The following is a 12,264-nucleotide window of genomic DNA, read 5'->3' as shown; positions in this document are numbered from 1 at the left end:
CTTTTATATATATTTCATAGGATACATTTCTTTCATCAAGACTGAAAGCATTTAGGTTGAGGAATGAACCTGAAACTGAATTATTTGTGGAAACTGTGATAATTGCTTACTGTGCCAAATAGATTTACTAGGGGTCTTCAGACATGGTGTCTGGTGCAACTTGGCGAACTGAACCCTAAAATAAAAACATAACAGAAATGACAGTATAATCAAAATGGTGACTGTTTTGGACCATATAGCTTACATTATACTTCCAGTTTGACTGTTTCTCAGCACAACCTTTATTTCTGAGGCTTTGTTTTAAGATCTTTCTTTTCCATCACAATGAACAGTTCTCAGACAGGCCTCATAGAGAGCCTTGATGTGTCTCCAGTGAAAATCAAAGTGCATTAAACATTAAAAGTACTGTCAAGCGCAGAAGTAGACCAACTCTAAGAGAAAAAGTAGAGCACTGAAAGGGCTAGAAGGCAGAAAGCAAAAATTTTTTACTTTATGATCCTCGTTGTGCTCTTCTATTCACCTGCATACTTAAATATGTAAATTTTCACTGATGTTTTTTTTTTTTTCCCCCAGAGAAACAAAAGGAAACTTATAGGTCTATTGTTCAGTTTAAAACCCCAGATTGCACTGCAATGAGCTCAGTGAAAAAAATCAATCCAACATGGCAGAGAAATTATGATTATAAATATACTTATATTTCATTCAGTAGTGAAACTATCTTGGGTTTACTCTCTAAGCTCTAAAATCTGTCCTTCATTACCTCGTTAGATTTGAATGAAACACAGGTAAAACATAAGCCAAGACAAAATTCTTGAAATATTAAAGAACAGCTATGTTTTGCTGCAAGTCAACCAGTCATGTGCCTTGGCAAATTGATGCGGCATCTACTACTAACCCACATACACAGGTGCTCACTGACTTCATTATGTGTCTGTGCTCAATGTGCTCTTCCTTTTTGGATGGGGATACTGTAGAATGCGGGGGAGGGTTTCCACTCGAAACAAGTCGGGACAGATAGTAGATGCTATTATATTTATTTTTTATTTTATTTTATTTGTTTAAAAATGAATACACTGTTGTACTGACGGTTGAACAATCCATTGGTTTAATTTCGTCTCGACAAAGTATCAGTGAAAGCTGTAAGATCCAATCTGCTACACATCAACTTTGTAGTCTTTACTACTTCCCTCAAAGTATACGCTTAGTTTATGAATATTTAATAGCAATAAAAGAAACAATGATTCACGCTGGACCTGCTGGTCTTACTAATTATTCATGAGGTCAAGATTTAAACTCTGCCATTAACCAGGTGTCTGAATGAGTGACAGTACGGGGTGTCACTTATACAATAAATAAATGATTATGTCTTATGCTCACCAAGGGTGCATTTATTTTATCAAGAATACAGTAAAAACATCAATATTCTGGAATATTTCAAACAATTACAGCCATTACTCACTCTTCAGTGTTACATAATCCTTCAGAAATAATTATAATATGCACATTTGGTGCTTAAGAAGCATTTTCAAAACATAGTTTTGATTATTTATTCTAAAATGAGGAAAATATAAAAAGTGTATATGTATGTATGTGTTCCCGTATGAGTTCCAACTTTTACTGGTAGATTATCAGTAAGATAATAATTACGTTATACATAATAATTATGTTATAATTATGATAATAATTATGTTATATCTTACAGAGATTAGACTGACATTTCTAAGAAAAGTACAAGTACAAGTCAGCATAAAAACTCCTGACACTAACCCAAAGCACCCATTAGACCATAAATATATTTTCCCTCTTTCTTTGAACCTACCTAATACTTGAGCTCATATATTAAGTAAATTACAACCTGAGAGTGTCACTTGCCCTTTGTCTGGACTCTATTCTAAATTACCTGAAAGGAAGTGGTATAACACTCCTTACCATTCCATTGTGTGAACCTCTATGTTCGAGACAGCCCAGCCCCAAGGCTAAGAGAACTAGAGAACAACTCACATTACAGCATGCATGAGTAAAAAAAACTGTTATATTACATGAGAAATGCAGGAATTCAGGTTTTGGGTTGCAACATACAGTATATAAATCAATGCATAAATATGATTTCCACGTACATAAAACACAAAGCACTTTACTGCACTTAAAGTTACCTACTAGCGTGCGCTTGGCATGAAGTTTGCACTAAGGAATGGCTCCTGCAGTCAAGCAAATGACTGGCATATGTTTTTGTGTGATTGCCAGCAGTTGAAGTAAAATAAGTCCAAATTGAAGTAAAATAAGCTCAATTGAATACAAAGACTCAAAACTATGAAAGCCTGTTTCCGCCGTGGAATAATGAAAAATAAATGAAATAAATGAAAAAGGTAATTGCGTCTTTTTAACATACAAATTTTTTTTTTCAGAGAAAAAAGTCAAAAGTGCGAGATCTATTTTGACTTATTTCCTATGAATTCTAAGGTTACATGTCACTATCTGGATAAGTTTATATATATGTATAATATATATATTTATGTTTCTATGTTTATACATTTATAAAATCAGAATTGTGAGATAAAAAGTTGAACTTACCTTTTTTAAAGCTATTTATTCCATGGTGGGAACAAGCTTAATTTTACATTCTAAAAAAAAGTAAATATATATATTTTTTCACATGCTAATTTTTTTATTCTTGATACATTATGTGTGAATGGGTTATTTATTTTAATTAAAGAGAAGGTCATGTTTTTTCATGTATTTTTCTTGCCAAATTTCCCACATTTAACAAAGCATCTAACAAACAACAAAGCATGTTCCGTGATATACTGCATTTAGAATTCTAACATAAACATATTATTTATTCAGTGTGGTAGACCTTAGTTCAAAAAATAACATGCAAGTTGCATCTTTATCAAACTGTAGGATGTTAGATCAAACCTAAGCTTAACACCATCTAAACATCAAAAGTAAAAGCATGCATATACTTATATTGACCTGAGGCATTGCACGGTAGACTTGTTCTCTAAGACTGTGTGTGTGCTAATGGTGGGCAAACTCTGAGTCTTTAAACCATGGGCTGCAGCGCTCTCTGAATCTGACCAATCAGAGCTGAGTACACAGTGGCCTGGAGCTGAGAGGATGATGTGTCGTCCATAGCTACTTTAATTCCAGGCCACTGAGACTCATTTATGTATGATACTTATCAAAAAGGATCAAGCAAGAGAGCTCTCGATCTATTATAAGACAAAGAGAGAATGGAAGATGGAGTGTGTGCCACGTGCACGTTTTCCGGAGTGCAAGAGTTTGCCCGCTTTGTGTCCTTTATATGTGTATTTACATTTGTATGTATTTTTGTCCGTGCAAACAAATAAAAAAATATTTTCTCTTGATGGCATCAATGTGCACTAGTGTGTGTGGGTAGGGGGGTGTGCGGAGATGGGCTATTAAAGCTATAGGACAGTGATTTTTGCTCCAGGGGCTCTTATAGAGAGTGGATGCTGCAGTGTGCTCTGTTAAAAGGTTAGATCCCCTCTCCCTCAGGCCAGGTTACTATTCTGCTTCTGTGTGATGGTATGGCTATAAATAAATAAATAAACAAATATAAATATATATATATATATATAGCAAATGTATTTTAATGCTATTTCTATGTTTTCATTGAGTTTATGCAAGAATTGCATAAAATTATTGCAAGAATTATGAGTAAAACAACTCAACCTCAGAGGTTTCAAGTCTTACAGATGCAGTTTTCAACAGTACAAAGTTGAAACTGTTCCCATCTGAAACACATGGGTGTTATACATAACAGGTCAAAAGTATTTCTCCAGTCACTTTTTTCAGTCAGATGTTTTCCCTTCATTAGCAAAACCTGCAAACGGCTGTATGCTCTGGGAGAGATCTTGTCTAATTAAACAGGTCCGGGGTCAGGCAAGGTAATCTCCATCCTCGCTGGGGAGGCCACATCACGGGCCTTCTCACTTGCAGGATAGAAAGAGAAAACTGTCCCAGAATGGATTAGATCCAAGACTAGATACAATGATGTGTGAGGTAGTGTAGCTGATCCTGCTCTGTGCTGTTATGCAATGTGATGTACTTATCACTTTTAATGCACTGCTCAAAGATTTCAGGAATGAATATACCTTATTAAAAGAATAGGCAAGTACCAATTCTAAGGATCCTGTAGGACAGTGATCTTCAAATCTGGCCCGCGAGATCCACTTTCCTGCAGAGTTTAGCTCTAACCCTAATCAAACACACCAGAGTTTGCTAATCAATGTCTTCAGGATCATTAGAAAATCACAGGTAGGTTTGTTTGATTAGGGTTGGAGCTAAACTCTGCAGGAAAGTGGATCTCGCGAGCCAGATTTGAGGATCACTGCTGTAGGACAAAGTCTAAAGAGCATTTATGCGAATACCTTAAAACTTAAGAACAGTTTCAGGTGGTAACAACCGTCAGGAATACTATCTGACAGCTTACACACACAACACAGCGACAGGACTCATATGGACCCCCTCCCCATGTATTGCACATACATTGCATCACATGTATTGCTCTAGACACCTTAATAATCCACCTCACTCCAGCCATTTTAAAAGTGTGACAATTACTATAATAACTCTCATTGTTACAGGATGCAATTAGCCATTTTATGCTGACTATGTCTACTGTTTGTATATGTAGACTGTTTATTGTCCCTCACGTTTATTACATTGAGTCTGTAACATTGAGTTACTGTGCTGTGCACAGTGTGTTTCTAAATGCTGATGTTTGCAACAAGATATCTTGGGAAACTATGTTTGGTTTTATCTGTCTTGACTTTGACTCTTGACTTGTCCTATTTTTGTTGACCAAAAGTACTTTATCTATAATAAATACTAAAGACTATAATAATTCTATTCATAACATCAATTCAAATAAGAAGGTTTATTCATTTTTGTAAATAAAGTTTTGGAGCTGTTGGTTCTTATAAATCAATAAATCAAAAGAATCCAAAAGATCTGGAGCAGCATTATTTTAGTATCACAATTATAAAATTTTACATATAACTGTATATTTATTTTTTTATACGTTTTAGTAATTTTGTTGTCAGTTTAAGTATTTTTGTTTTTTATGTCTATATAGTTTTAATTTCAGTTTTATTTTTTAAGTACATTACTTTTTTTATAGTTTATTTCGGTTAAACTTTTTTTTTTTTCTTTGGTTTTAGTTTTAGTATAATAACTCTGATCTGGAGTGATTCTGAAGAGGCAAGATAGCAAAGGTCACAATAAAAGTTGTATGAGGGCCCAGCCTACAGGCCAACTATCCATTCAAATTCAGGAGGGTGTTGTTCTTGGCACCACATGTCATCACTAGAATAACAAGACAATACACCCCAATTATGGGATTAGGATCGTTTACACTAATCGAGCCATAAAGGGCTATGACATACACCTCACACACACAATGAGATAGTTGGAGGCTCAGGACAACTGTTAACAACCAATGCTTTCTAATCAAACGCAAGTCACATTTTTTTGTTTTTCACCTTTTCTCACTGATTTATGTGATAATTTATTCTCAAACATAAAATACAACTGCATAAATCTTAATAAAAAAAGTCAAACTTCTGGAGATTTTCCTGTCTGTTAAAGAATGCAAAAATTACAGACTAGTATAAGTTCGTGCTCCTCAAAGCTTAAGGCACCTTGCTTTTAATCTTTTTATTTTGACTGCAAAGTCAGACACAGCAACCAGCTTTAGCATAACACTGTTCTCCTTTAATCACGCTGCATACACACACTCATAGTCCATACTCCATCATTTTTGGTAATTAGTTGCTTTTATCTACATTAACCAGACTACAGGATAACACCAGGGATGAATCGTACCTTTTTGATGTGGAACAGGCTTTAGGAGATCTGAGAATTTTGGGCTTTTCTCAGAAATCCTCACTACAGTATACATTAAGCTCTAGGTGTTTGATGTTTGGGGAACTCAAGCCTTTTGGAGGGTAAAGTGAATGTATATACAGTATATAATCATCACCTTAATGTTGGTAAAAATGGCAAAAGGTAGTGCCAGTAGCTCACCGAGCGCAACCATTTGAAGTAATCAAAATAATGGCACCCCCGATATTCCAAAGTATGTATAAAACGATGTGGATTTTTTAAATAATGTAAACCTATCGTGGGTTTTCTACTACATATTTTAGTAAGATTCATAATTTATGTTATATTAAGCCATACAAGTCTTAATACCCGGGGTTCCATTTAAACAAAGAAAGAAATATAAGTTTAATTATTGTTACGGAAGTTTTTGAATTAAATTATAATTGTTCAAAAATAACTTTTACTGTTATTAATTATTTGAACTATAAAGGCTTTTACAAGGTGAGTTTGTAAATATATAATTTAATTACAGCTTGTGGTCATTTTGCATTATTGACACTATTTTCCTAATTAATGCTGTTCAGTTGCTTTGACACAATCTATATTGTTAAAAGCGCTATATAAATAAAGATGACTTGACTTGACTTGACTTATTTTCCTCAATGATCAAAATGAGTTTGTTGCTCTTATAAACTGTGGACTTTGGTAAAACAAAAGTGAATTAATCAATCAGAGCAAGCATATGTGAAATGCCCTTTAATTCCTGCCAAGAAGAAAACACCGACTTACATCATTCTAGCCATGTACGCCAATAAAACCAGACACACTGCCAGTTTCACCTAATTCTGCCAAGCTACAAGGCCATGACATGCTATGAACCCCTTAACATGACAAATAACAACGAGTCCTCCAAAATGACACACTATTGCACACCGATTCTGTAAGGAGCAGATGAATGACTGTGAGAGGTGTAGGGGTGAAGTAGTTTTGGTCCAATGGTAATAATAACTCTGGGAGAAAGAGATTATTTCAGCAGGTCCTAGCTTGACCTACATGGCTTAATCTTTTATGGGTCAAATCAGTTTATGCCTGGACATGGCCGGGTTGGCATCAAAATAAAATGATTGCATCCTATTCAAACTAACTGCATAAATCTGTAAATGTTCTTGTTTTTTCGTTACCTCAAAGTGGAGGGGGAAATCTCCATATTTTCAATGCTGTATCCATGCACTGGATTTATGCACTGCAGCTTAACATGTTCTTATAATTAAAGCTATACAGCAGCACCCAGTGCTGAGGCTATGATCCACATGAGGCTATGATCTCCTCAGAGGCTTGACAGGGGCGCTGAGGCTGTAGCATTTTATTTTAAAGCAGGGGCCTGGTTTCTTCGGCCCATGCAGTTGAAATGAAGTAGGAGGAGAGTTTTTTTTATAATCGCATGTTATAGATATCACTATTTCACTGGGCATTGGACATTTCTTCGTGGATATAAGGTGGATGTTGTTTTGCATTTAGTGCTGCATCCAAACAACTGGAATATTTATTTTCTCTCCACACCCAACCTATAAGTTTCATGTAAAATGCACAATTTTCTCATAAAATATCAATTTTTAAGTGTGTGCGCTAAGATATCTTGTCTCATCGTGTTTAAATGTCACATCACCGATAACCTTTAGTTTAGGTTTATCCTTATCTTGCATTTAATTCTGCTGGAGCAGCTGGGTGGGTGCAACGCCAGTTTAATGATATAAGGACAAAATATTTTATTTTATGTTAGACCGCCTTTATAATAGGGATGTGCAAAAATAAGCATAATAAATAATTATTTTTTTATGTCCTAGCGCAGCCGAATGTGATTACGCATTTATGCGTTTTAAAGACAATATAGATTCCTTATTACTGTGATCGAAAAATAAAATGAAGTGAAAATCATGTTATAGCAGAGATAGCTGTTGCGTTTATCAATTTTAAAAAGCAGCAGAATTGAAATAGCCATGGCACCTACACGCCCCTCTCTCAAAACAGCTGCTGAAAACGACCCAGACGTCTCCTAATGCCTTCAAAATCTTAACAATCACACATATAGACTAAAAAACAATATGCAGCGGCTGGTCACTGTGTGTCGAGACGTTTTTCGGTTCGGAGCGAAAAGCGCAACCGGTCACAGTGCAGGTGTTGGTTACGCATACAGGCGTGTGACACATTATAATGTGCTCGGCAAATCTTCAAGGCATGTGACTTGATACATGTAACCACCATATTCATTCATTATTTTCCAATAATCTGCAAAAACATCGCACTTTCATGTATAAACTCTCCAAGCCATAATTCACGCGTAATGGTCTACTTACGCACAGCCTCCAGTTTTGGATCCAGCGCACTGGCGGTTTGATGGATTTTGGCTATTTTGTTCTGCAAAGCCCAAACCCGTTGGTTTGTGGAGACTATTTCGTTCTCAAGCTCCTGAAATAAGGAGCAGGCGTGTTTGGACAGGTCGGAGAGCTGCCGCAGGGTCCGGGATAGAGCCACATTGGTGATGGAGCACAGATCCTCGAACAGTAACCCTTCATCATTAGGGATGGGGTGTCTGCATAGCAGCTGGGGCTCAACGATCCGTTTGGCAAAAGGCATTTTTCAGTAGGTAAATGGAAATCCCCCATAAATAAACCAATCAACTAATCCAAAAGAAGATTCTGGTGCCTGTCAAGCAAAAATCCACGAATCCTCCGCGCAACCCGCCATCACTTCAGTTCTCCCGTTAGAGGAGATCACACAGGGATGGAGGTTTCTCAGTGAAATTCTCTGATCCTCCTCTGGACCTGAGATACCTTTTGGTAGGCTAGAGGGTTTTTGAGGGCTCGGAGGCTGAGAATGCATAGAGAGAGGCTTTGCAAAAACACGGACTGGTCTACTTGCGCCAGGAGCGGAGAGAAACTACGCATTCTACTACGGCGAAGGCATGCCTCTTAAATAATAATTACAGCACGATGACGTCGCCTTGAAAGCGTCCAGTCAGGCGCCTCATTAATATTCATGAGCAAGACCTTAACCGTAGTAGGTTTTAAAAGAAAAAAAAAGCTTTCATGGACGAATATCTACACACGTTTATATAGCTTTGATGAATTCATCTTGTCAAGCCACCAGTGTTCTAGAAGGTGTTCTATAAATAATGTATTAGGCAGTCTTGTAACACATTTCGTTATAACAGCTAACTGTTTTTGTTGTACGTACAGTAAATGTTGTGGGTAAAGGTATTAAATGTACTGCTTATATAAAATAATTCTTATACATAAACAATATTATTTTCTAATATAATACAACATCTGCTCAGGAAATCGGTGGTCATGTATAGTGATTCTAGCCCGTTTTTAATTGGTTAAAATAAGTTACAACTCACCCTGCGTTACAATAAAACATATAGTCTCCTCACCAGCTATAGGCAGTTAAAGTCTTTTCAGTCTGCTGAAATGAATAAGTTCATTCACAACCCCTCACTACGTCCATTGTGATTGCTACAAAGGTGACAAAGTAAAGTATCTGTGCCCCGTTTTGGAACCGCAAAGGTTGCAGTTACATCATTGCAGCGGTTTTCCGGTTAGGGGTTCCGTTTGGATAAACTTTATCCACTCTTTTGTCGAGGACTTAGAGATGCTTAGGGCTTAACAACACTCAAGCTGAGCTGAATGGTTAGTATAGAGGTATGGATATATCTGAGATGTGAAAGCTGTTGAGATGAGTTTTTCTGAATTTACTCTCTATTCTTAAATTAGAATTATATTGAATATGTTACCAGCACAAGATCCGTACCATGTGCGGCGAGCAGCCTCTCGTGGTGGAATTTGTGCAGCAGCTAAAATTCAAAGCGTAAAAAGAAATATTACCACCTGGTGGTCATATTATGCAACTAACACTAGACAGCGAATTGTCACTGATTGAGCAATATAGGGGAAAATGTATTATTTTATAATCATGAACAGAAAATAAAGATATAACCTCCTTAACAGAGCCTCAGTTTCTCACATGCTATACTCTCACTCAAATTCTGATTGTATGTATTTGTGTATTTAATAATGTATTTATATTCATTAATATAAACAAATGCACACACAAAATATTACATTATTTTGAGAATATCTTTAAACTTAAAATGAATTTAAGGCTGATTTGATGAAAATAAGGTTGCAAGTTGGATCTGCAGTTCTTTTACATTTTACATTTTAGTCATTTTGCAAATGCTTTTATCCAAAGCGACTTACAATTGGGGAATACATAAAGCGATTCTTCTTAAAGAGGCAAACAGATCCAGGAAGTGCTCATAATACCAAGTTTCAGGTATTGTTCAAATAAGTACAAGCTAGAAAGGGAAGGAATAAATAAAAAGAAATATGTTTTTTTTTTAAATTTAGGATGAAGTGAAGTAGCGTCAAAAGAGATGAGTTTTCAGCTGTCTCTTGAAAATTGTCAGGTATTCACCATTCCGGATAGGGGTGGGAAGATCATTCCACCAGCCAGAGGTGCTGAGCCTGAGGCTGTTCTATATGCAAGCATCAATGTCTTGAATGCGAGCCGCAACTGGTAGCCAGTGCAAGGAGATAAAGAGAGGTGTAACATGGGTTCTTTTGGGCTCACTGAAGACCAGTTGTGCCGATGCATTCTGAATCATTTGTAGAGGTTTGATTGTGCTTGATGGAAGTCCAGCCAGAAGAGCATTGCAGTAGTCCAACCTAGAAATGACAAGAGCCTAGACAAGAAGTTGTGCAGCATGCTCTGTTAGAAAGGGCCTGATCTTTGCAAACCTACAAGATCGAGCAGTCTTTGCAATGTAGTCTTTGAAGGTCAGCTGGTCATCAAAGATTACAGCAAGATTTCTGACCGAAGTTGATGGGGTAATTGTAGAAGAACCTAGCTGGATGGTGAAATCATGCTGTAGAGATGGAGTGGCAGGGAAGACAAGAAGCTCAGTCTTTGCCAGGTTGACCTGTAGGTGATGTCCTTTCATCCATGCTGAGATGTCCGCCAGGCAGTCTGAGATCCGTGCAGCTACTGTTGCCCACAAGGCTTCTGTGACTGCAGTCTCAGTTGAATGGCCACTCCGGAAACCTGACTGGTTAGCATCCAGTTTGTTGTTCTGTGAAAGAAACAATGATACCTGGTTGAAAACAACTCGTTCGAGGGTTTTTGCTATGAATGGAAGGAGAGAGACAGGTCTGTAGCTCTCTATAAGAGAAGTATTTCATGTAGGTTTTTTTAGCAGTGGGGTTACCCGAGCCTGCTTGAATGCAGGGGGGAAAGTGCCTGTGAGGAGAGATGTGTTGATGTGTGTGAGTGTTGGTAAGAGTGTAGGAGAGATTGTTTGGTTGAGAGAAGTTTTGATACTTCTGCCTCAGTGAGGGGACAGAAGGAGAAGATGGGAGTTTTAGCAGTGGGTGTGGTTGGTTTGTGGTCCTGTGTGTGGGGTTGAGAATTGACTACTGATTGTTCTAGTTTTGTCTGTGAAGAATGTGGCGAAATCATCAACTGTTATAGAAGTGGAGAGAATTGAATGTTTGGAAGAGATTACGTGTGTCTGGAGCGCTGTTGATCTTGTTGTGGAAGTATGAAGATTTGGCAGTATGGACTTCAGCAGAGAAAGATGAAAGCAAAGACTGATACATACTCAGGTCTGACGGATCTTTTGATTTGCGCCATTTTCTCTATGCTGCCCTGAGTTTGATCCGATGCTCACGAAGAACATTGGATAACCAGGGGTTAGAAGGGGCAGCCCGTGCTGGCCTGGAGGAGAGAGGACAGTTATCGTCTAGACAAGAGGTTAAAGTAGAGCATAAAGTGTCATTTGCTGCATTCACATTCAGAGATGAGAAAAGGGTAGGTGAGGGAAGAGAGGAGGATACTACAGAGGAAAGATGGGAGGGGGAAAGTGAGCGTAGGTTTAATCTAAAAGTAACCGGTATGGGGGTTGGTGGCACACAGGTAGCAAAATGTAATTTAAATGTAATGAAGAAATGATCAGAGATATGTAGGGGTTCTACCAAAATGTTGTCTGCAATACAATTGTGTGTGTAAATTAAGTCAAGTTGGTTGTCTGATTTGTGCGTGCTTGTAGTGGTAAGTCATTTGAGATCAAATGAAACAAGGAGTGAATGGAAGTCTGCAGCATGAGGCTTGGACAGATGAATGTTAGTTGCCAAAGACTAAAAGTGGATTGCCATCCTCCGGGAATGAGGACAGCAGCCCGTCCAACTCCTCTAGGAAGGTGCCTAGAATTTGCCCAGGAGGGCGGTAAATTACCACAACCTGGAGTTTTATAGGAGCTGTTACAGTAATAACATGAGATTCAAATGAGTTATAATTGCATAGGGGAGAGTGGGTTGAGTATTTCCAATTGTTAGAAATGAGCAGACCAGTGCCCCC

The 12,264-nt window shown here is 37.5% G+C and overlaps 1 protein-coding gene across 5 annotated transcripts in view; it reads right to left on the bottom strand.

Annotated features, from left to right (window-relative positions):
- Positions 1-8,681, bottom strand: part of LOC107555880 (Nance-Horan syndrome protein-like) — a 59,936-nt gene extending 51,255 nt beyond the window's left edge. For all 5 annotated transcript variants that reach the window (XM_016238813.1, XM_016238822.1, XM_016238840.1 and 2 more), the window contains exon 1: positions 8,205-8,681. In XM_016238813.1, coding sequence (XP_016094299.1) covers positions 8,205-8,484 — 280 coding nt within the window. In that variant the 5' untranslated portion in view covers positions 8,485-8,681. The remainder of the gene's footprint in view (positions 1-8,204) is intronic.
- Between the last annotated feature and the right edge of the window lie 3,583 nt (positions 8,682-12,264).

Source organism: Sinocyclocheilus grahami, unplaced genomic scaffold (genome assembly GCF_001515645.1).
Source record: "Sinocyclocheilus grahami isolate Dianchi unplaced genomic scaffold, SAMN03320097.WGS_v1.1 scaffold20.1, whole genome shotgun sequence".
Lineage (NCBI taxonomy): Eukaryota > Metazoa > Chordata > Actinopteri > Cypriniformes > Cyprinidae > Sinocyclocheilus > Sinocyclocheilus grahami.
The sequence above is the reverse complement of the archived record's forward strand: the minus strand, read 5'-3'. Positions and strand labels throughout refer to the sequence as shown.